Source organism: Gekko japonicus, unplaced genomic scaffold (genome assembly GCF_001447785.1).
Source record: "Gekko japonicus isolate JY-2015 unplaced genomic scaffold, Gekko_japonicus_V1.1 scaffold590, whole genome shotgun sequence".
NCBI lineage: Eukaryota > Metazoa > Chordata > Lepidosauria > Squamata > Gekkonidae > Gekko > Gekko japonicus.
Genome location: NW_015161968.1, coordinates 246,675 through 271,646, shown reverse-complemented (window position 1 = coordinate 271,646; position 24,972 = coordinate 246,675). Strand labels below are relative to the sequence as shown.

General features: G+C 43.6%; 1 protein-coding gene across 2 annotated transcripts in view; it reads left to right on the top strand.

Annotated features, from left to right (window-relative positions):
- Nucleotides 1-2,725: 2,725 nt before the first annotated feature.
- Nucleotides 2,726-24,972, top strand: part of TANK (TRAF family member associated NFKB activator) — a 48,095-nt gene continuing 25,848 nt past the window's right edge. For both annotated transcript variants that reach the window (XM_015429638.1, XM_015429637.1), the window contains exons 1-5: nucleotides 2,726-2,775; nucleotides 8,190-8,307; nucleotides 15,486-15,606; nucleotides 17,959-18,067; nucleotides 24,209-24,339. In XM_015429638.1, coding sequence (XP_015285124.1) covers nucleotides 15,508-15,606; nucleotides 17,959-18,067; nucleotides 24,209-24,339 — 339 coding nt within the window. In that variant the 5' untranslated portion in view covers nucleotides 2,726-2,775; nucleotides 8,190-8,307; nucleotides 15,486-15,507. The remainder of the gene's footprint in view (nucleotides 2,776-8,189; nucleotides 8,308-15,485; nucleotides 15,607-17,958; nucleotides 18,068-24,208; nucleotides 24,340-24,972) is intronic.

Here is a 24,972-nt window from a genome sequence, read left to right as displayed (position 1 = left end):
GTCTATTTTGGTGCGGCTTCCAAAAGCCGCACTTTGGCTGCACATTCCCCGCCCCCCCGTGTGGTAGGGGCCTATGACACTCAAAAGCTCATATCTTGGAAACCTTATTGGCCTTAAAGGTGCCAATGGACTCTAATCTCACTCCCCCCAAAAAGGCGGTATCATATCAGTGTGATCTTGAACCATTTGGAGGAAAAATAAGACAAAAATATAAAACATCATGAAATTGGTGGCTATAATGTTTTTTTAAAAAAAAAACACCTTATTTTCTAAAACACTACAAGAAAATAGGGACAGGGGACTACAAACGACAGGAGAAAGTAAAGAAAAACACTAAAAACCCAAGAGGTGGTGGTCATATAATGGTTACAATATAGTAAAAATAAAAAGATATGGGTTACATTAAATGTGATCATTAAATCCGCTTATATGCTTCAAATCCAGAACTTCTGACTTCTTAAAGAACAATAACAAAAGAACTCTATATATTATTAACAAAAGGAAACAGTCTTCAGAAGAAATTAGCATCTCATTTTTTGTCTTTTCTTTCCCTCAAACGATATCCTTGCTTAGGGGCTGCCGCCCCACGTTCCAAGTCCAAGTCTTCTCCGAAGCGGCGCATCCACTATTAGAGCGCCAAAACCAGAAGTCTGAAATTGGTGGCTATAATGTTAACTGTGGTTATTGAAAATACCCGCAGTTATTACCTAAAGGAAACATCCTCATTTAGAAGTGTGTACTAACTGGTTCACACATGCAAGTATGTTATTTTATTCCTATATAGTTTTTCAATGTAAGAGATCATGCAAACCAACTCCACTCAAAAGGATTGTTTGAGATGATATGAAAGTTATCTGGTGGGATGTCAGAGCACCTACTGGTTCAAAGGATAGCTATCAACTAGGGTTGCCAGTCTCCAGACAGGGCCTGGAGATCACCTGGTATTACATTTTATCTCCAGACTACAGAGATCAGTTTTCCTGGAAAAAATGGCTGCTTTGGAGGGTAGACTCTAAAGCACTGTACTGTACCCTGCTGAGATCCCTCCCCAACCCCCAAAATGTCGAGGTATCTCCCAACCTTGAGCTGGCAACCCTATTTCATGAGCACCTGCCTGGTCTCTGTTGGAAAAAACAGATCTCACAAACCTTTTGGGAACTAAAATATCCACCTGATGAAGTCAAGAAACAGATTAACAAAGCCAGAATGGTACCCTGAGAAAACCTGTTGCAAGACAGGCCGTAAAGAGACAATAACAGAACACCACTAATGGTCACGTACAGCTCTCAGATCTCAACCCAAAGCAGTTCAACTTATCATCAGCACCTTACAAGCCCTACTAGGTAATGAGAGTTCTCTTTTACAAGTACTGGTGGGCAAAACTTTCCCACAGATAGCCCCCCAGTCTTAAACAACTCCTCACCTACAATAATACAGCATCTAATTTGAAAACTCTGGTACCAGAGCTTGTAATAAACCCAGATACAAATTTTGCTGCTGCATACACCGAGACAACACAATCACTGGACCTAATAACATCAACTACACCAGGGGTGTTGAACTCATTTGTTATGAGGGCCGGATCTGACATAAATGAGATCTTGTTGGGCCAGGCCATGAGTGTCATAAAATGTAATGCCAGGTAGCGGAGATATAAACTTTATAAAGAACACAAACGCAAAGGGGTTTTTTTTAACTTAAAATAAAAACATGCCTAAAACATTAGCACTCTTGCAATATTTTGTTTATTTTACAGTGTCTGATAACTGACACCTCTTGCTCTGAATTATTGCATCAAAAGGACTGTGCTGTTGCAATCTTGAGTATGCTGTTCAGGTGTGTATCTGTAAGCTACAAACCTACCATGACACAGCAGCAGCAATACTGGAAGAAGAAGCAGAAGACAGCCAGTTCCACTGCAGGCCTGATAGAAGCCCTCCAGGGAAGTCATCCCGCCCCCAGGCCAGATGTTTGACACCCCTGAACTACACCATCTCAGGCTCATTCACTTGCTCATCTTCTAACACTGTATATGCCATTAAATGTCAACAGTGCCCTTCAGTTCTCTACATAGGACAAGCGGGTCAAACCCTATGCCAAAGGATAAATGGACACAAATCTAAGGGGGGGGGGGACATCAAGAATCGCATAACTGAGAAACCTGTAGGAGAACACTTCCACATTCCAGGACATTCCGAGGAGCTGTTTTATTGCAAAGGAACTTTAGAAACACACAAGAATGGGAGATTGCTGAGTTCAGCACTCGAGATATATATACACCCAGAAATAAAACTTTGTTGGTCTTAAAGGTGCCACTGGACTCAAACTGTTCTGCAGACTGCTAGTGTTCCTATAAAAAGATCACCGCTACAAACCGAAGCCAAAAATACATATTTTTAAAAGCCTCTTCATCACAAGCTGAAAGCAAAACAAAAGCTTTGACCCCGGAAATGTTAACAGTGTGACTTATTGTTCCAAAATGCCTTCGGTTTAGTAGTGCATCGCTGTGCAGATTAGCACCCAGTCTCCTACAGCGTTTACAGCGCGATCCTAAACGGAATTACATTGAAGGTAATGGTCTTAAAGCGGTGTAACTCTGTCGATCACTGTGACCCCGCTCCAGGGAGCCGAGCCCAGAAGTCCCGTCTAATGCTTTACACGGCCCGTCACATGGCTGGAAGGACTCAGCGGAAGTGAATTCTGGTTCCTGGGTTGGGCGTCAGGGCAGTAGTTTGACTCTTGTGTGGTTGCACCGAATAGATCGCTGGGGACGACGTAAGTCTTCTATTTCCCTTTAACAAGCCGTTTCCTGGCTCCCGACGCTGGCCTGCGAAGGCTTCAGCTCCTCTAGCTTGCTACTCGCGAACGCCTCGTTCAGCTCTGCTGTTCGGAGGTTGGCCCTTTGCCTTCTGCCTTTCTGCTCCAGCAGAGTTGCTCACTTTCTAGCCTTGCCTTCCCTGCCCGCTTTCGTTTTCTTTTTAAAACTCTAGGCGCTGCTCCTCCGAAGTTGCCAGATTGCACCGGGAAAGCTGATCTGTATTACTAACAGCACAGTCATCAGTGCATTTACCATCCATCTTGAAAAGAATAAGGCCAGAAGGAGAAACTTTAAAAGCAAGTCAGTGTCTCTCTCTACCTCTCTCTCTCGGAGTCTTTACTCATGCAGTTCCTTAGAAAGGCGGAAGTGCCCTGGAAGGGAGAAAGACACGCAGGGTTTGGGGCATAGATGGCTGGCTTTCCTGGAGCCAGTGACACCTGGATCAAGGCAAAGGGGGGTGAGCGAATCCTGGGCTTTCCCCTTACAGGAAAAGGAAGAGAATGAGGTACTGGGTGTTTGGAATGCCTACTTGTTAAGAAAGCTTAGCTGAAGAGCTGGAGGCAGAGGAAGCTTTCTGTTGCTGTTTTCAAACTCGGTCGGTGAGTTATGGTATGTTAGAATTGGGAAAGTTAGATTTCCCCCTCCACACTCCCCCTCTAGTGGACATCAAGGGACGGCCAGAGGTAAAGCGGTGGGAGGGGTGAAGATCTTCTTTCCAGTTGCCTTAGGAAGATTTGATGGATGGGTGAAACTCAACCTGGTGCCTTTTATAGGTCAGATGACTCAGATCAGATAGGAACCCCCTCCTGCCCTGATTAGATGAAGCACCTGGGGGGCTGCTTTTGTTTCAAGCGGATGATTTGGTTCTCTTGAATGGTCTAGAGTTGTTTGCTGTGTGGACACCTTTCCCTGCTATATGCCTGTCCTCTGTTAGGGGCAGGGTTCTAGGTTGCAGAGTTTGGGAAGGTGTGATTGGCAAGTGGCCTTACAGTCTGGAGGGATGACTACATGGCCTAATGATAGTGAGATGGTACCCTCCATTGGGCATGTTCGAAATGTTAAATTAAGTATATGTTACTCTGTGTGTGTACATATATATATATATACACACACACACACATACATACATATGCACACTATAAATTAAGTATATATTGAGAGCCAGTTTGGTGTAGTGGTTAGGAGTGTGGACTCTAATCTGGGAGAACCGGGTTTGATTCCCCACTCCTCCGCATGCAGGTGCCGGCGTAACCTTGAGTCAGTTACAAGTTCTCTCAGAGCTGTTCTCTCAAGAACACTCCTCGAAAGAGCTCTCTCAGCACCACCTACCTCACAGGGTGTCTGTTGTGGGGAGAGGAAGGGAACGGGAAGTAAGCCGCTCTGAGAGTTCTTCGGGTAGTGAAGGGAAGGGCGGGGTATAAATCCAATCTCCTCCTCTTCTAGCATTTTGAAATAAACAGAGGTTCCAGATAATTGCGTTGGTCCAAAATAAAAAGTGTAGTACCGTTTATTATTATCTGTGTTAGGATGGCCAAAGTTTCCCCAAGGTTACAGTCCACTGCACACTGACTTGGAAGTAAGACTTGCTCAAAATCCGGTGGTCTTTCTCCAAACGAAGTATGCATACAGTTTGGCTGGAAGTCTAGCGTACCTTTTGTGTCATTAGCTAAGCTGTGAGAAGAATATGCATAAGGAGACTTTTCCTGATGCTGTTGGTGGGGAAGTGCAGGAGACTGAAAACAATCCCTTTTGAAGGAATCGGGAGCTTCTACACAACATGCAGTTATTCAGAAGGTGTGAGGGACACACGGAAGCCCTCTGGGACAAGGAAATAAGGAGGGGGGCTGTAACTCAGTGGCATGGAGAAGGCCCCCCCGGTTCAGTACCCAGAATCTCCAGTTACAAGGATGAGGGAGGACAGCTAGATTTGAGTCCAGTGGCACCTTAGAGATCAACAAGATTTCCAGGGTATAAATGTTTGAGAGTCAAAGCTCCCTTGATCTTGAAAGCCTGTACCCTGAACATCTTGTTGGTTTCTTAAGGTGTTGCTGGACTCAAATCTGGATGTTCTACCACAGACCATCGTGACGACCCTCTGCAACTGTCTTCAAGGGTGAGTTAGTATGTGACGTGAAAGATCTCCATCTGAATCCCTGGAGAGCTGCTGCCCATCAGAGTCAGACAATACTGACCTTGATATACCAAGGGGTCTGGTTCAGTATAAGGCAGCTTCACTCCTGGATCAATGGCTATAACCCACCGGCTTGGTATAATACTGTATGTAAGCCTTGTTTGCTAAAAGCCTTGAGAATCACTACTCGTAAATGTCCCAGTTTGTGGAATATGAGTGCAGTACTTTGTTGTACTTACCGTGTTTCCCACTGTCTTATATTTATTTTTTTCTCAAGAAGACACACTAGGGCTTATACCACAAATGCATAGAAATCCTGACGACCCCTTTACTAGGACCAAACTTTTAAACACACACACACAAATAAACATGAAATCGTTACTGCTTATTTTGGGGGTAGGTCTTATTTTTGGGGAAACGGTAATAGTGACTAACTAGGGCTGTGAATTGTGATGTATTTACTCGTCAGGTTCATCCATCAGGGTTGCAATTTGGGGTGCACTTCCTTGGGAACAAGTCCCATTGAAATCAACAGGACTTGCTTCTAGGTAAATATGGATGGATAGGATCAGCTGAGTCTTAGGGTTCTAAGTACAGGTTAGAGTTTCTCCAGGCTGAGACGGAAGGGTAGTGCAACTTTGCAGGCAGTGCAGACTCACTGGGTGCCTTGTTCCCGTGCCAGAAGTATGAATATGCCTTTTCCTCCCAATCTGTGTTCAAAACTAGCCAACAGTTTGCCTTTCTGAATGCAAGCACAATTGCTTTCTTTCTAAGAATAGTAGACAACTGAAGCTGGCAGCGTTTAGTTGAATATTAAAGTCACATTATAGTCATTCTTTGGAACTGGGATTTTTCTACAATGTTGACAGAAGTTAGATTTTTTTTAAAAAAAGAAAAAAGCCCCAACATGTTACATATATGTAAGGCAATCTGAAGCACATAGCTGTTCCCTAAGTTTAAAAAAACCCTCGTTAATTCCTTCTGTTTATTTTGTTGTAATTTATTTTTGTTTTAATTCATTTGAGCGCCTTGAAATCTTCTGGTTTTGTCCGTGATTTTGTCAGTTATGAATTGTTTAGCTTGGGGGGGGGGGTGTCTTGGTTTTATTTTATTTACATTTCATATTGTACATATTTTACATATTCTACATATATTTTACGTCTTGTATTTTACATATGGCCTATGAGCTCTATAGACATACTCGCAAATAAAAAAGGAAGATACATTAAAAGTGGTTTTTCATTCAGCGCTGCATGGTTATTTTTGTTAAAGTGGAAGCAACCACAATCTTGAAAAAACTAACACTGGGACTCCACAAATTTGGCATCCATCTAAAATGTATGCTGACCGAGATCAGTTCTACTTCCCTGAAGCAAAAGGGCAGGTCTTGTCTCTGACATCGCCTCATGTTTTAGAGGTGGCAAGGCCCAGCACCACCACCACCTATTCCAAGCCAGGGAGGAGGGGGAAGCTCTTCCATGAGTCTTAGCTTCCACTGTACACAGAGTGCTTCCATATCTGGTGTGGCGGCAGCGGGTGACCCTCCACTCCCTTTCCCCTAGCTGTGAACTAGGAAATTGGGTTGAGAAGATTTTTCCCCCCTGTCATGCTACTTGGAAGATGCTCCGAATGTGGCTTCTCACTGGTAGGGTGTAGAGGAGAGCTAATGACTTTTTTCTGTAGCCTGGAGAAAAAGCTGCGTTGTTCCCTGACTTTGCACCGACTTGGGAGACATCTAGCTGAAGGTCAAGTAGAGAAATTGCTCATTTGGGGGCAGCACAAGAGGTGGCCATTCTCCCCAGAACCAAAAAATACACTAAAAATACATATGCCAGTGACCAACTGGCACACATGGTCACTTCAGCGCTTCAGTAGGCCTTGCTGTTTAGTGAATGTCTGTCCTTTAATTTAATTTAATTAAAATTCAACTGTTGTGTAGTCATTCAGATAAATGATTACACAACGAACACATTTTAATTGGTCAATAGTTTGAGTCAGGAGTCAGACTCTGCCCTGGCCTCTGAGAAAGTGTGAAGAAAAGTGTCCCTTTGCTTTCATCGGTCATCTGTGACCTGATTCAGGGTTAACTCACATGGCGGGGCCTCCCCTGCAGCTTTGTTTAAGTTGTATTGTAGATATCAGGGTTGTAGCATACAAAGGGAAGACCTTTCAAGGAAAAGGCAACGGGTCATATTTAAGCCTGCAGTTAATTATTTATTTCATTCATGCAGAAGCAGTTTTCTCCTCTTTTGCAAAACCTTGCTTTTGATTTTGGATCTGTTCCTCAGGCTCACTTCTTGTGCGCCAAGTTTAGATAACTTTTTGAGGGCGAGAGGCCCTATTTGGGAAACTTTTATGTACCTCACCAGCACACATAATGTCCCTAGTAGTAGGACAAATAGCAGGTTCCCAGGGCCATTTTGGATCAGAAAAACAGGCAAAGGTGAAAAGCTGCAGCCGTGTCTTCTTGAGTTCCATGGCTGTAATCTGAATTGGGTCCACATGCACCCAGGAGGCAGAGGGTCCCGGAACAAGACTGCCAGCAACACCTGGGAACTTACCCAGGCAAACTGTATCATGGTGTTTCACCCCGAGAAAGACAGGACAGAAGCCCTTGGCTAGCTGAGGTGGCTGGTTCTGTTTAGGAAAATGACACTAGAAGCAGTGATTGCTGAATTCCGTAATGATGTTGAGATAATTTTTAAGGATCAGTTTCTAATCACCGCAAAGGCACACTTCATCAGGATTCAGCCCCAGAAACCTGTCTTAATGGTTAGGGAACAGGTCTTCAGTATATAAAGTGGGTGGATGGATGGAAAGTGCTGTCAAATTGGAGTGGACTTATGGTGACCCCTCATGGGGTTTTCAAGGCAAGTGACATTCAGAGGTCGGCGTGCCATTGCCTGCCTGTGCATGCAACTGTGGTCTTCTTTGGTGATCTCCTGTCCAACTGTAGCCAGGGCCGACCCTGCTTAGCTTCTGAGACCTGATGAGATGGGCTAGCCTGGGCTATCTAGGTCAGGGCAGTATATAAAGAAGAAGCAACAAATAGAGTTACTATATGTACAAAGTCGCTTTCCCCATCTTCTGAGTTACTACCTCCAGCCCACTCCATCTAGAATTGGGGAGGGGGATTCTAGGTCAGAGAGTACATCTTCAAGACAACTTGAACCCCAGCACCTCTGTCTTTTAAAAATAATCACTGATAGAACCTCTCTTCTTGTTTATTATCATCGTCAGATTTACCATCTGTCATGGTGATGTGGATACTGAAAAATGTATAAAGAAAGAGAAGAAGAAATGTAGAGAGTTACTCTTGGTTGGATCTGTACCAGTACACTGATGAGATCAATAAAAGGTGAGTTGGTACAGAAGCATACTTATATTCCAAATTTGGCACTAGATTCTCCCAAGACACGGGGGTCCCTGAGGAAACAGAGTTACCCTTGCTAACAAAGAGAAGAGGACGAGCTTGCAATCGCTCCCTGGTACTAGAAGCAGTAAAATGCATAATTAAAACAGTGGTATAAAATAAAAAAGACACAAATGTGCAGTTGTCATAAATACCATGTTCACAAATACGAAGTGCACAGAGAAGAAAAATAGAAGCATAAAAGCAAAGGGCACACCTAGAGATGTGAAGGCCCGGAAAAAAACCGTTTCCCCCCCGTTTTTTTCCTGAAGCCTTTTTTGTTTTTTTCCAAAAAATTGAAAAAAGAAAAGAAAAAAATTGATTATGGAACATTTTATTTTAACATGATGAATAAAATATTTTAAGACAAGGTTTTCAAATATTTTTCAAATCATTTCTAAAATATATATGTATGGTATCAGATTGATCTAATTTCTGTGCACTGAGGACAAGCAAGTCCTAGGTTGCAAACTGAACTCTCCAATGCAAGAACAAGATGCATTTCTTCCTTTAGGAGGTGCTATTGTCAGAAGAAAATAAAAAGGTTTCAATTTTGTTTTTGCATGTGGGTGGGTATTCTGTTTGTAATAATTGTAATAATTGTTTGGATACACTATATTTTTAATATGCTAGTTGTGATAATTTAATGCCAAGTAAAAATGTCCATAGTCATATTTTATGTTCCTAAAGTAACAGAATGACTTTTCAATCTAGAAAAGACCAAAAAAATGCTAATGTAGCATTTTTTCAATTTTTCCGAAAATTGCCGTTTCCCCCCGAAAAAAAACTGGGAAAACCTGGGTTTTTTTCCAAGCTTCAAAATTTCCAGAAATTCTCCTGTAGCTGGGAACAGAGAGGCAGAAATGCTTTGTATGTCACTGCATCCAGTATGTCTGCATGAAAGAATTTGCATCAGATTTCTAAACAGTGTGTAGGCATTATCCAAGACAGATATTCTGATTTAAAACGATGCTTTAAAACTCGTGGAAACTGATGGATTCATTTCCCCTAGAAATACCCCCTCAAACTTGGATTCAGGATTTTTTTCCCTGTAAAGCAATGACAAAGACTAATGTTGCGGTCCTAAGCACAGTTGCAGCCTTCTGTTGACTTCAAGGGCCTTAGAATGGTGTAACTTTGCTTAGGGTTGCACCACGAGGCAAATTCACTTTGCTCTAGGTCTGGACCGTAGTCCTAAAGGAGTCCTCTGAAAAAAGAAGCAATAGTGCATGTTTAGAAGTAATAATTAGCACAATCCAGTTGGAATTTCTCATTGCAGCATGGCAGTGTTCCTGTCCTTCTTCCACTCATTTCTATAGGTCCTGCTCAGGAAAACTCCGTTGGCATATTCCATTTATCTCACACAAAGTTTTGTGGCTAGTGTTCATAATGTGTGTGTAATGTGAAAGTAATTCCGAACAAGGGGTTGTGTCCAACCTGGCTGGAAAGGGGAGGAGGGAGTCCCATTTCGCCACCAAAAGGCCATGTAGGAAGAGGGCAGTAATAAGGACCACAACTGGGTGAGAGTGAGCAGAAAATCTGGCTGGATCCTATCTAGGGTTTTAGACCTCATATGTTGCCTTATGAGCCACATCCTTATTCGAGGCGGATATGTTCGTGGATTGAAGGTCTTTTTCCCTACCCTTGTTCTAAGTGAAAGCATTTTGGAAATTCTTTCATTAGTGTTAAAGGAGGGAGAATTGTATGCCAGCAGCAGAGCTGGGGGATGCTTAGAATGAGCAAGACTGGTTCTGAGGTGAAGCAATGTGAGAGAGCTTTGCGCTTCTGGCAGATTTTGAGGGTGTCATTAAAGGGCAGCAAATTTTCGGTTGTCTAATTTATTATTATTTTTTGCGCTATGAGTGTCATTTTGATTTTCTGCCTCAGGCATCAAAATGTCATATGCTTCCTTAGAGTATGAGTGTTTTGACTGTGCATTCTTTCAGTGAGAAACAATGAATAGAGAGACTCGAGGGATAAGTGTATCCTATGATCCCTCTTTCTTCTTAAATTAAGTTTTTAAATTGTTTCTTGAAGAGCACGCTTCATGTTTTCATGTCAGAACCTTAGCTGCCTGCCTGTCTACCATCCTCACTACTGGGTATTCAATGGTGCTGTTTTTATCCTCTGCCTAGGCATTTGTAACATTCCTTACAGAATTGACTTGTTTTCCTCTCAATGTACAAGTCTTCTTATTTCCATTTTACAGACAGGAAATTTTGGCAGTCAGTCGTATCTAACTTGTCGGATTGTAACCAGATTTTTCAGCCTTGGATCAGGATCTTTCAGGGAAGATGATTTTTACTTTTGTAGTGATAGGCAAATTTCAGTCTAATTTTTTCCTATACTTTTGCTTTTAAACTTCTCATGGGAATAAGTTCACCAATTTTCATATCAGTAGGTCTAATTCTGAATAATAGCACAAGACTGCAGATCAAAAAATCCACACAATGAGGCCATGTATAGATAATTTTAAATTGTAAAATAATTAGAGAGAGGGTGGGGAAAATAAAAGTTTTAAAATGCCGAGGTCCCAGGGAATTTCCACACAAGAGTTCATCAGCCATTTTGGATTGCCTAGGCAACTCTGGTAATCTCTAACGGATTCTGCAGGTTTACTTTGGCACTGAAGGTTAGTTGGGGAAGGAGGGAGTTGGTAGGCAAGCAGAAAAGACAAGAATGAAGATTAGGGTGGGTGAGAGAAAGGAAGGAAAGTAGAACTGAAGGGGGAAAGTGGGGTTGGAGAGAGGCCAAGGAAGCAGGAGAAGGAAGCTGAGGGGAGAAGCATAGGGGGAAAGGGACAAATAAGGGACAAAGACTAGTAAGTGGAAAAGAAGGAAACAGGCAAAGGAATGTGTGGGGTAGGGCAGGAACATGTGGGGTAGGGCAGGAGTGAAACTGGAATTAGCTTGGGGATGAAGGTCAGTTGGGGAAATGAGATCCCCCAGGTCTGTTCTTGCAGTCCTCACTTGTACAAATCTGTATCCTCATTCAGAACCCTTTACTCATGTGTGGGATACCTTTTTGAGGCATTTACAGAGCTCTGATTGGGCCCTGAGGTATTTGAAACTTAGGGTGATTTCCCACAAGCGCTGCTTCATGTTCACTCTTCTCTTTGGCCCGATGGTACGTGCCAGTTTCACACAAGCTGCTGCGCGACCGCATTTTGCCCCGCAGCTTTGTGCGATTTTCCCCACGTCTACTCAATCCTGTTTTTTGAGGATTGAGTAGACGTGGGGAAAATCGCACGAAGCTGTGGGGCAAAATGCAGCCGCGCAGCAGCTTGTGTGAAATTGACACGTACCATCGGGGCAAAAGGGAGGAGTGAGCGCGGAGCAGCGCTTGTGGAAAATCACCCTTACAGTTTGCATAAAATAATACTTGAACAAAAATTGTAAAGCATGTAAATAGCTCCATAAAACTTTCTCAGGCCAAGTCGTTAAATTTACCTACAGTATGAAAACTATAAGCATTTCCATAGTAAAAGTTTCCAGAGTAGGAAAGGTTTCTTCGGTTTTGAGGCTAAATGGGGAGTGGTTAATTTGGGTTGCTTCATGTGCAGTACCTAATATAGTGTAATGTGTTATGGTGGCCTGGATTGTTGCCTGCAAGAAGCCTAGCAGGCTGCTTTTGAGAAGTCTGTGTTTCTCAGTCTGATGTAGTGGTTAAGAGTGGTGGGAGAATCGAGTTTGATTTCCCACTCCTTCACATGCAGCAGCTGGTGTGACCTTGGGTCAGTCACAAGTTCTTTCAGAGCTGTTCTCTCAAGAGCCGTCCTCAAAAGAGCTCTCTCAGCCTCACCTACCTCACAGGGTGTCTGTTGTGGGGAGGGAAAGGGAAAGGAGATTGTAAGCAGCTCTGAGACTCCAAGTGAAGGGTGGGATATAAATCCAATCTCTCCTCTTCTTCCTCCTACTCCCAGAACTGTTGAAAGGATCAACTAGCATACTACTCTGTCCTGAGCTCTTCAGAAGAAAGGCAGGAGACAATAGCATTCATAATAATGATAGCCAGCCACTGCCTCAAATCAAAATCCTCACATTCCTGGCCTGTGGCCTTCACGGTTGAGGAGACTCTTTTCCGCCAGTGTGGTTTGGGGTTTTATTTCTTGAGGGTACGGGGGCATTCCGTTTAATTTCTGTGGCACATACTTCTTCGGGGGTGGGTGGGGGGAGACTGTTCCATAGTTAGTTACCTTCTGTGTCCCACTTGGGAACCTTCCCCCCCCCCCTTCTTCAGTGTGTAAGTATGCAAATAATTACATGGTGTAGATTAGCATGAGACAAAATTATGATGTTTTAATATATCCAGCCTTTCAGAGTGATCTACAAAAATTATAGCCCCACATTTTTAGTGGCTGTTTGCCCACACGTTCATATGGCAGTGTTTGTGGTCTAAAAGAAGCGGGGGGGGGGGGATACTTTTTTTGGGTAAAGTTTTCTGCCTGGTTGCCTGGAGGCAGCTCTGATACGCCGGAGGCAGCCTGGGAAGCGACTGTTTCATAAACCTGTTACAGGTTTTATTCGTCGCGATAGCTCTGTTCGTTTTATATGAAATGATATTTTTAATTTGACCGTACTTTTAAAAAAGATAATTGAAACATGAAATTCTAAGAAAACAAGTGCTGTACTTTCAGTCTCTTCAGGCAGGATAGATTCTAATCCTAGTAAGCCTTGTAAATCACACAGGCTCCACTAGCAGCAATTTCTGTCCCTCCAAAGAGTCTGAGCTGCTTTAGCTTGTAGAAATTGGTGAATGTTCCCTAAGTAATAATAATGGTTTCCCTTGATGATAAATAAAAAAAGCAAAAGACTGCTAGTGCCAAAGTTGACTCTGTTTAAATTAGAAATTTGTCACGTTTAATTAATTATGTTCTGGAAGCTGTTCTTGTTTGTTTGGTATGAGATCTGAGGAAAGATAATTGGTTTTGGGGTTTTTTTTCCAGCTAGCATTAATCCATGGGCAGGGAGACTTGTTCGAAGTTATTTGGAAATTGAGGGGTGTTCTTGTGTACAGTAATGATGGTTGATAAATTTTCAGCCAGTAATAGTAGGCGTTTGAACCTGCCAATGTATTTGTTTTGTACTTAGATTGCAATTTGGGCTGCCTGCTTTTTTTGATTTTTCCAGCAGATTAGTCAACTAAAGCTCCCGTTGATTCATTCATGAATATTAATTTTAATTGGTTAGACTGAGAGATAAGGGCACACTTTGAATTTTGGAGACGATTTGGTGGGTAGCTGTAAGAGGAAATTTTAAAACAGCAGGATCAAAGTTGCCTTTCCTCCCAACAATGGGTACATTTTTTCCTTTGTTAAATTGTTTTGTGCTTCCGTCAAAATCTGACACATAGGGTGAAGCTTTCATAATACACAAGTTTTCATTTTTACAGTGCAGTTCTCAGCAGAGCCAGAGTTCAACCCATTTACTTCAGTGGACTAATGTCTATTAGGTAATGGATTAATGTGTAATAAAAAAAACAGGTATTAATTAACTGAAATTCTTTCAGGTTAGCAATACAGTCTTGTGCAGGTTTACTCCAGTTTGTCCATCAGTTTGAAACAGATGTGCTTAGACTGGAATCACTCTGCATAGAACTGCAATGTCTGGGCCCCTGGTTATTATATACAGTGTTCCTGTACAGATCAGTCCTGCAGATGTTGTACTCTTAATTGGTTAATACACATCAACTCCAGTGGAGACATATCTCTAGATTTCACCATGCTTTAATTCAGGGTCATTTTTAAGTTAAACATCTATGTAAAGAGTGCCAGGGACTAGAACATTTCCCCCTTTTCCTTTCCTTTATGTATTTACTTCATTTATACCATACCTTTCTCTCCAGGAGAGCGCAGTGGTTTACATTGTTCTCCATTTTATCCTCTTCACAGCCCTGTGGGGTGGGTTAGACTGAGAGCGTGTGACTGACCTAAGGCCATCTGGCAAGCTGCTAGGACAGAGCGTGGATTCGAACCCAGGTCTCCCAGACTGTAGTCCGACACTCTAACCACTACACCACACTGGCTGTTAATAATACCGTATGGCTAAATACTGCCTGTTAACAATACTATAAGGCTGACTACTAGGCGGACGTCTTTTACCGAAGGGGAAATTGGATTAACAATCACAAAATGTGTTAATGGCTCATTAGTTTAGATATTTTTTTAAAGGGAATTAGATGCATTTATTGATGATAGACCTCTCAGCAGCCATTAGCCACAAAATCTAAATGGAGCCTCCAAGTTCAGATGAGGTATACCTTGGAATATCAGGTGGTGGGAACAAAGCGGGGGAAGTGATTGCTATTACGGCACATTGGTTAGCTTCCCAGAAGCATCTGGCTATCTGTGGAATCAAGTCTGTTGGTTTTTTAAATGTTCTACTATGCTCATCTTCTCTGCACGTCACAAAACAGAGTGTGGATTCCCTAGGGAGGTTGCCTCACTGTGATGTCAGACTACACCCCTACAGGGGTCATTTCGTAGAAAAAGAGCTAGGGGAACTCATTAGCATAACTCATTAGCATATGCCACACCCCCTGACATCAGGGGCCCGGCGGTGGACCTGCAAGGCCAGCGGGAGTGCGAGGAAGCCCCGCCAAGGCCCTCCCTGGCCCCAGGCAGGCAGGGGTGGGGAGAGGCGGGGAGGAAGCAACTTACCCTCCCTCTTCTCCTGCCTCCTCCTGGCTGAATGAGGGCTGGAAGCGGGGTGGCTGGAAGCAGGGGGAGGGGCTTCGTCATGTGCCCCGCCCCCCTGCACCTCACCCGGGGGAACTGTGTTCCCCTGCGTTCCCCCCCGAAATGACCTCTGCACCCCTAGCTTTATATGTTTGAGGTGACGCCAGTCATCCTTAAGAACTGGGAGACCAGACAGCTTCATACACTCCTGACACGGTTCTGGTGCATCCTGCTTCTCAAGCCAACGCAGCCATCCTGTGCTAAGCAGGAGCCAATTTCTACTTTGTGTAGCTCATGGAGTGTGACGGAGCCACCACAGGGCTACATCATTGTCTGCAAATCTAGACCGACAGCCATAGCGGCTTTCCAGTCACCAGTGCTTTTTTTCTCCCCCGCGGTACCCCAATCAGGATTTTAGTCTGATCGCTTTCTTTCTTAATCTCTACAGTGATGAGATATTGCTGGGAAGTATGGATAGAAACATTGCAGAACAACTTAATAAGGCATATGAAGCCTTTCGCCAGGCGTGTATGGATAGAGATTCCGCAGTGAAAGAGCTCAAACAAAAGGTATGTGTCTTATTTTCTCCCAAACTCTGTGGGCCATTGTGAACGTAGACTTGCGTTTGGCATGCGCACACAGGCCAAGCCAGGCCACCTCTAATGCATGTGATGGGAGGCAGTCACAGATTTCTGTTATGTGTATGTGAAGAAGGCACACTGCCATCTGTTGAGAATGCTCTGACTTTTGAATTTGTGCATCCAATCGGGTGTGTGGCTCAATGGCCCCTTCGAAGGCCAGGCATATATTGATATGCACATTGGTGAACTTACTTCCAGTTTCTTTTAGTGACCCATTAATACACAGTGCCTTTTGCCTTTCACGCTGTATGGGCAAATTCTGGTGAGCTTCGTGGAAAGTTTGGAAACAGGCAGTAATATTAGAATTGGGAAGTAAATGGGAAGGATTTTGAAGCAGCCTCGTAATTATTTATCTAAATTACTAACCCACAGACAGATTTCAGTAGATTGACGGCAGCAAACCTGGATTTATCTAGTTAGTACCTTTTAATTCTAATCTTTCTCAGGGCAGCATACATGGCTTCCTCTTCTCCAGGTCCATGGTCACCCAGCAAGTTTGAGGGCTGAATGGGGATTTGACCTTGATTCTTGGCACTCTAGTCTGATACACTAACTGATGTGTCATGGTGGCGAAAGGAACCAGCTTATTTCTAGTGTACAAGAGCTTCCCTGCTTGGTTACCTGGAGATGATTGTCCTACAACACAGGAAGCCAGGCATGTGGTTTATTTGCACATCTGAGTTATGGAAGCCTGCTCGATCGTACAACAACACCCTGCAAGCAAAACCAGTGCAAAGCATCTAAAAAGATTTCGTAAAGAACATCAGCATGTAGAAATCTTGAGCTCAAAATTATCCACACAAGTGATTTTCAAATGGGGCTTTCTGCCCGCCCGTCCCTCCCCTCCATAGTCTGGGGTTCTCTCTACCTCTGTGTGGCCAACAGCTAACACTTTCAAATGGGGCTTTCTGCCCCCCCCTCCCCTCCATATTCTGGGGTTCTCTCTACCTCTGTGTGGCCAACAGCTAACTTCTTAAGTTGCTGGCTGGCCACTTGTTTTGCCAGCCTCCAAAGATCGGAGCTGTGTCAGAAACATAGAAGCCAGAGTCGTCTTGGCCAGATGGTGCTTGATACAAATGGATGGTTCGTTGTCAAGCGTATCTTTTAGTCAGTAACTTGTTGCTGCCATCTGACTCGCAAAGAATCGCTTGTGCACGCTGGCTGTCAAAAGCATCTTCTCTTCTGTCTGTTTTAGCTGTCATGCCTGTGCTCTGTACAGAAGTGTTGACAAGACATTGCTGTTGTACATTTTCAATTTGGGTCTTGGTGTTTTTTTCCTGTGCTTCCTGGGGTCTTCCTGGCTGCTGCAACGTACGGCTCTCTGACCTCCTAGCTCTGTAGCGGGTCTGTGAGGCAACAGCTGCCTCACGCTTTTCTTTGAGTCAGTTTGTTTCTTCTTTCAAATGTATGTGAGCATTTCCCACCCCCCAATTTTCTTCTGCTGCTTTTGCTGAAAGCTATCATTTTGAGGACTCCAAAGAATGGAATGACTGAAGAAATCATAGCGTTGCTATTACTCACCTCATCAGGAGCTTTTACTAGGCTGTAAACTGGCACTGTAATAGGTGGTGAACTTTTTTGTTAAAGGCGCAACTGGCACTGGTCCATTGAGGACTTTGTAAAACTGAGTTGATATGGTATAAAACATGTCGTGCTGGATTTGATGACCTAGGCTCAGCCATGTCACTTATTGGAAAACTTTGGCCAAGTTGTTGGCTTGCTTGGATCCCGCCTAAAATTTCTGCAGGCAGAAGGGATTAATGTCTACAGCGCATGACTACCTCCATCCCATTGCAGCTCAAAGTTCCCCCTGAAGTGCTGCTACTGGGGATGGGGGATGCCCAGTAATAGCTGGGGGAGCCATCGGAGATCTGCCACAGGAGGAGGGGGAAATTCTGTCCGTGGAGATTTTATGCAGGCTCCAATCCATTATCTCTTACAGTGCAATCCTGTGCAGAGTAATCCCACTGAAATCAACCAGTTTAGACTGGGATAACTCTGTATAGGATTGCACGATAAATCTGTTGCTCAAGGGAGTGTACACCATTCTAAGTTTTGTGGAGGAAGGGTGGGATAGAAATGAAGTAAAGGGGGGGGAGAAAAATAGAAGCTATTGGAAATGACTGCCCCACTACTAAAAGAAGCTTGAATATTGGGATGGAGGACGCTGATTTAAATGTTAATGCGGCAAGCCCAGCTGCTAACACTGAAATTTCAGCAGCTTCTGTATCTGCCTGTCGTACACAGCATGCCTACTGCTAATTTAAATTGTATTTGTAGACGGACAGCTATGAAAAACAAATACGTGAACAACAGGAACAAATAGAATCTCTGACGAGGGCTGTTGCAAAGCTCAAATCACAGTTGACTCCTTTGAATGCAAGCAGAGGTATGTATCCTTCCTCACTCTCTGTAAATGCTACTAAATGGCCTTGATTCAGAGGCGGTCATGAATTATTATTATTTTCCCAACAGCATCTCCTTCTGAACCAGAGTCTGTTCTTTTTTCCTTCCCAAACTTGCATATGGCTGAGTGAGCTCTGCCCCATGAGAGCTGGCTAAGTGAGCTCTAATCCCTGAACAATAATAGCCTTTTATGGGACACATGGCTTTTTGATGTCCCTTCACTATCCTACTCAAATTGTGAAGTAGGATCAACGTTCCAGTGCTGTGAGTTCCTAAGCAGAAAACTAAGGGGGGAGGAAATGCAGATTTTTCTGTATGGTGGCTTGAGGACTGCAGCCAGCTAATACACTCTAGAATGTATTGTACAAAGAACTTTCCACTATTACTTTTTGGTCCTGACCTGGATAGCCCACGCTAGCCTGATCTTGTCAGCTCACAGATGCTAAGCAGGGTCGGCCTTGGTTAATTTTTGGATGGGTGACCACCAAAGAAGTCCAGGGTCGCTACACAAAGGGAGACAATGGCAAACTACCTCTGAACATCTCTTGCCTTGAAAACTGTACCAGGGTCACCATAAGTCAGTTGTGACTTGATGGCACTTGGCACCATGGTTACTTTTCTTCATAAGATGTTGGCATCTGACAACCCTCATTGTTGTCAGGTGGTCACACGAGGAAAGGCATTTTTGGTAGCTCTAAGCCCCCATTTTCTTGAAAGCAAGTCCCATGTAGCTGTATGCATGTAATTCTCTTTGAAGTAATGGTATTACTTCATTATTTAAAATTGCAACGTCTCTGCAGATATACTTGGGAGGAAATGATCTTCTGTTCAGCTATACTTCCTAATAAATGTGTATACAATCCCAGAGTGGTGTCATGGATTCTTGTTGAGATTAGATTCACCTGATTCCCCAGTTACACCCATTGTGGTTAGAGATGAGAGCACCTGAGCTGGAAACTTGCTCAGTAGGACTTTTAATAGAAGACCTTTTCCTTGGACTGAATTATTGAATTAGTGATTGAATTAGTGATTTCCTGGCCTTGCTGGAGGGCGGGGTAAAAATCTAATAAATAAATAAATTATGTATAGTGCAATAGATTGCTTTTGGTATTTATCGTTTGGATTCCATGATCCATGGATGCAGGGTTGCAGATCTTTCCCATGTTTCCTTGCCCCCAGCAATCCTTTCTCACTCCGGGAAAGTTTGTTCCTGAGGTTGCGGGGACCACATGAAGTAATAGCCCCATGGTTTGGGGGACAACAGTGGGAGGGCTTCTGGAGTTCTGGCCCCACTTGGTAGACCTCCTGGTGGCACCTGGGTTTTGGCCACTGTGTGACAGGGAGTGTTGGACTGAATGGGCCATTGGCCTAATCCAACATAGCTTCTCTTATGTTCTTATGAAGCTGCAGTGTGGAGAGAGAAACAGGCGAAATGGCTTCCTCCTGCCTTCGCTTTCATCCCCTTTGCCTCCCCTCTGCAGCTTTCCAGCCTGTGGCTATTTTAACTCCATGTGGCTCCTGCAACCCAGGAACAAAGTTTCCCAGAGTCCGAAAGGACTGTTGGGGGAGGGGAGGGGACACAAGAATCATAGAGTTGGAAGGAACCTCCAGGGTCATCTAGTCCAACCCCCTGAACAATGCAGGAAATTCACAAATACCCCCCCACCCCCAGTGGCCCCTGTTCTATGCCCACTAGATGACAGAAAAACCTCCAGGATCACCAGCCAAATTGGCCTGGAGACAAATTGCTTCCTGACCCCAAAGTGGCAATCAGCATTTCTCTGGGCATGTAAGAGAGGGCCACAAGAACTAAGCACTGATGTAGCCTTTCCTGCCCTCCCTCTCATGATCTGCAGACATCAGTGCCTTCTCCTGACAGACACCTGGACACCTGCGTTGATTGTATTGTCTCCTGTGTTGGTTTTTCCTTATGAATTTTCTAATTTGGAAGTAATGGAAACATGATATTACAAAACAGAGTGGAATAAAGAGTCTGTTTTGTCTGTGCATTTCTAGTTCAGGGAATTGTTCCCACCTGTGTGGCCTCTAGTGACTTCTCACAGTTATAAACAATCAATAAGAATGAGAAATAACTCCTTGTTAATGTTAGGATAGGGAGGCTCCGGTGCCAAATTAGGCTGCCCGAATACCAGTTGCCAAGTCAAGAGGGCTGAACGAAGTGAGTGGTGGCCGTTGCAGGGGTGCTTGCTGGCCGATCCCTTTGGCAGGAGGAGGGAGCCTCACCTGTCATCTTCTTTCGTGTCTTATCCCATCATAAAACAAATCACTGTCTAGGGCCTTGCAGAGTAAAGCTGCATTATGGGTAGCACAGTCCCCAACCTTGTTGAGCCTATGGAGGCTTTGGGAATTTTGAGAACATTGAGTAGACTCCACCCCAGAATGGCTGCCAGGAGGGCACAGGTGACCAAAAAAAATGGCTATCATGGAGCCAGGCACAGACAGCTATGAGGTTGCAAGTCAAATGCCCTCCTCTACTTGTGATTTCCAAATGGGTGCTTCCCTCGTGGGCTCTTCTGAAGCATCTACCGATCAGGTGAGATGGAGGTAAGTCAGAACTGGCTCTTTGCTTTGGGGAGGAAAGAAGTGGGTGCCTGAAAACACATCAGCGGGCATCCAGTGGCATAACACTGAAGATCAGGGCTGCATCCCAACACAAGGGAGAATCTTTGAGACTTGTTCAAACAACCACCACCTTTATTGGCACAGCAAACTAAAGAAAAACAAACAGGAGGAAAGTGAAATCCTAATACATTTCTCTTCTTTTAGAAGCCAGATACAGAAAATTCGCCACAGTTTCAATAATTACAGCACTTTGGGTGAACTGAGACTCATGTTTGTGGGGGTTTTTTTTTTTGCAAAATGATGGAAAATGGGGGGGGGGTTTGCAAATGAAGAAAAATTGTTTAATCAAATGTAAATCCTAACTTTGAATGACAGATAGAATGGTTCTTATATACCATTTGCGAAATGTATGTAATTATAATTTAGAAGCTGCATCTTAGGTCACCAAGATATTTTGTATACTACCTTGATAACTTGGACGTTTAAGAGTGGAGGTGGGGGAAAATGTTCACATAATTTAGGCAGCAGCTTGGAAAGGATGGATGAACGTCTTGGTGGAGTGGTCTTTCCTTTCCTCCCCCCCCCCAGTCTCCAGTCTGGGAGCCCTTCTTCTACAAAGTGACTACTGCCTGAAAAATGGCTATGTGTATGCAAAGAAGTTTCCACTAAATAATTGCTCTGAATAGGGGTCACAGCTATGTTTCTTATTCCTGCTACTTCATCTCTTCTTCCTCCCTGAGCCCTGGCACTGAAAGATTCGGGAACATGCTGTAGCTCTCATTGCCCTGTTTCTGTGAAATGCTATTGTAGGAAAATAAAGAAGGGAGTGTATTAAAAGAGAAGGTGGGGGGGCGGGGGAGAAATGGGAAGTGGAAAGGGCTAAAAATAAGAGGGAAAGAAATGTGGAAGCAATTACGTGGAAATGGAAAAAAAGAGGAACAGGGAACAAAGAGTGCGGGCCGAAGAAGGATATCTGAAGAGAGACCACTCGAGTCACGTGACTTTGTTCCCTTACTGGGTAACAAAATTGAAAGGCTGTGCTGAGTTGTGCACTGATGACAGTAATCTTTGTTCGGTCAGTGGCACCGGCTGAGTGAAACTTCTGCACAGTTTGTTTACCAAGGATGAAACAACAGATTTATCTCCATCTGGGGTGGGGGGTGGGGAAATGATCTTAAACGTGTCGTGTGGCAGCAAGTGCTGCTGAATCAGTCCATGGAACAAAGTTCCACATATGTTACTTTTAAAAGGGAGCATATGTGAGCAACTGGCCACAGAAGCGCCTTGTTCCTCCCCACAGCCACCCACGGTGGTCTCACTTTTTTAGACCGTTGGGTGTCACTTCAAAGATGGACTAATACGCAAGATGACTTCGCCCATAGACGGTAACATTTTGAATGTCGTGGAGGCTTCTTCAGAAGTAATCCCATACTTCTGCAGATATTCTGAGAGATGTGAAATGATCTAGACAACGGGACAGACGCTTGCATCAACTAGATTGGGAGACAGCAAAGATTTATCTGAAAGGTAGGGCTGCCAACCTCCAGGTGGTACCTGGAGATCTGTTATTACGGTTGATCTCCAGGCAACCAAGATCACTTCCCTTGGAGAAAATGGCGGCTTTGGAGGGTGGACTCTGGCATTATACCCTGCTGTGGTCCCTCCCCTCCCCAAACCCTGCACAAACCTCTAGATATTTCCCAACCCAAAGCCAGCAACCGTAGTGAAAGAATTTTCCTTATGACTTATTGAAACTGTATTTTGTGGAGCTGCGGTGGCTCAAGTGGTTAAGATGCTGAACTGCAGGCTGTGGAAGGTCAGTAGTTCAGCAGTTCGAGACCCGGGTGCCGCATGATGGAGTGAGCTCCCATCTCTAGTTCCAGCTCCTGCCAACCTAGCAGTTCGAAAGCAAGAAATTGCAAGTAGATAAATAGGTACCACTTCAGTGGGAAGGTAACAGCGTTCCGTGCGCCTTGGTGTTTAGTCATGCCGGCCACATGACCACGGAAACGTCTTCGGACAGCGCTGGCTCTTCGGCTTTGAAACAGAGATGAGCACCGCAACCCTAGAGTCGGATTCGACTGGCTTTTGAGCAAGGGAACCTTTACCTTTAATTTTGTACATTTATGAACTGTAAGCACTTCAGATAGACATTACGTATTGCATTTACAAGTTGTTTTACTGTTGATACTTTGGAGTCTGATGTTCACGGTCGTTCTTTTATTAGGCTTGTCACATTAGACCGTGTTTATCATTATCGTTTATAGTTTACTAAAACCCTACTGAAAGGGCAGTTAACATCACGTTTGGATATGTGAAAGTTCCAGATACGTTCAGCTACTATATACCATCGTTACCTGATAGTGTAAAATAATATCCTTAACATTTATTCATTTAATTCATATGTGCCTTCTCCCCAGTGGGGGCCCAAAGCTACTTACAGCACTCTCCTCTCCTTCATTTTATCTTCACAACAACCCTGTGAGGTAAGTTAGGCTGAGGCTGGCCCAAGGTCACCCAGTGAGCTTCCATGGCAGAGTGCGGGATTCAAACCTGAATCTCCCAGATCCTAGTCCGGCACTCTAACCTTTTGTCCGATCCCACAGCTATCAATCCAATACACGTCTGAAACAAAGTAATATTTATTGAAGCTATGATGATGCTGGAACAAGTGCACTGTTTAGAATAACCACGACAGTCAGGGAAAGGATAATAAAGCAAGTTCATAAAAGCAATAACCAATGGACATGGTTCCCGCTCCTGCGGTTATGCTGTCAGATTCGCACCCAAAGCCTGGGAAAGAAACGGTTTTCTAAATGATAAACAATTATACTCATCTCACACTCTAGTTCATTATAGACTAAGCCGAGCCGACTCTCCACCACCTGTGGCCTTGCAGATTACGATAGTTCAAAGCAGCATTAGCGTACAGGAAAAGAATGCATGATACCATGAGACCAGATAGTGTCCTCTGCAGCCGAGCGAGGGGGGGGGAAGTGAGGCCAAGGGAAGGCATTTCAGATACACACAAATCACTATGGCATCTCGCTGACACCTTTGCACCACACCCCTTTAAACACAAAAAGGTGTTTTGTTACTATATAGAACTGAAACTGAATTTGAACTTGCCCCTCTTTCTCTTGATGGCACGTGTAGGGGAAAAACTGGTCTTCTTTTAAGGTAAATAGAGTAGTTATTGGGTTTAATATGTTGTTAAATATTCAAGACTTCAGGCTGTTTCCCCAAATCTTTTCTAATAATGTGTGTTAAAATATCACACATGCTTTCTTCTATGGTCTGTCTTCTATAAAAAAAAAAATTATTAAAGAGGTGAGGATTGTTCTTGTTTACTTTCTTTTCTTTTTCTTTTTGCTAACAGTTTTCAGATTGGTAAACTACAGATTACATAGCAGCTGGGCAAAGAATATTAATACTGGATTTCAGAACTGAAATGAAATCATTGTGTATTTTTAACCATTTTTGTGTGTGCTTTTTTCAGATTAAAAAATGGCCAAAAGAGAACACTCTTTTTATTTTGCAGTGAATACACACGATCCAGTTCCAGTCCCTGATGACAATGAAATAAGAAGGAACGGTACCTTGTTAAACTTGGATTGTGATCAGCTCCATGAGAAGTTGAAGCTGGCAATGCAAAGAGAGAAACGTTTAAAGGTATGTTGGCTTTCACGTAAAGTAAGGATTTTCTTACAGTCAAGTGTAACAAGATACAGGATAAAGGTACAAGGTTCTATTCCTTAAGATGATATTCTGAGCTATATAAATTTCAGTAAAGCTAACATTAAACGAGACTGCCAAAAATAAAAAACAAAAGGGGTAAAAACAGATATTGATAATGGTATTTATTTGTTTGCTAATGATATTTATTTGTCTACAAGAGAGAGAGAGATGGAAAGCAAAAATGAAACAGGTGGAGAGAGAGAGAAAGGAAGGGAGAAAGAAAAAGAGAAAAAGGTGGAAAGAAAGCAAATAGATGGAGGAGCGAGGGAGAAAGGAAGGGGGAAAGAGATAGAGAAACAAAGAAAACAAATAGAGGGGGAGGGAGAAAGAGAGAGCAAAAGAAAGAAAGGGAGAGAAAGCAAATAGTTGGGGAGAGGGAGGAAGGACGGGAGGGAAAAGAAAAAGGTGGAAAGAATGAAAGGTGGAAAGAAAGAACAAGAGAGAGAGAAACAGAAACTAAGAAAGCAAATAGATGAGGGAGGAAGGGAAGGGAGGAAATACGAGAGAGAAAGAAACAAAGAAAGCAAACAGATGAGGGAAGGGGAGGAAGGAAGGGAGAAAGGAAGG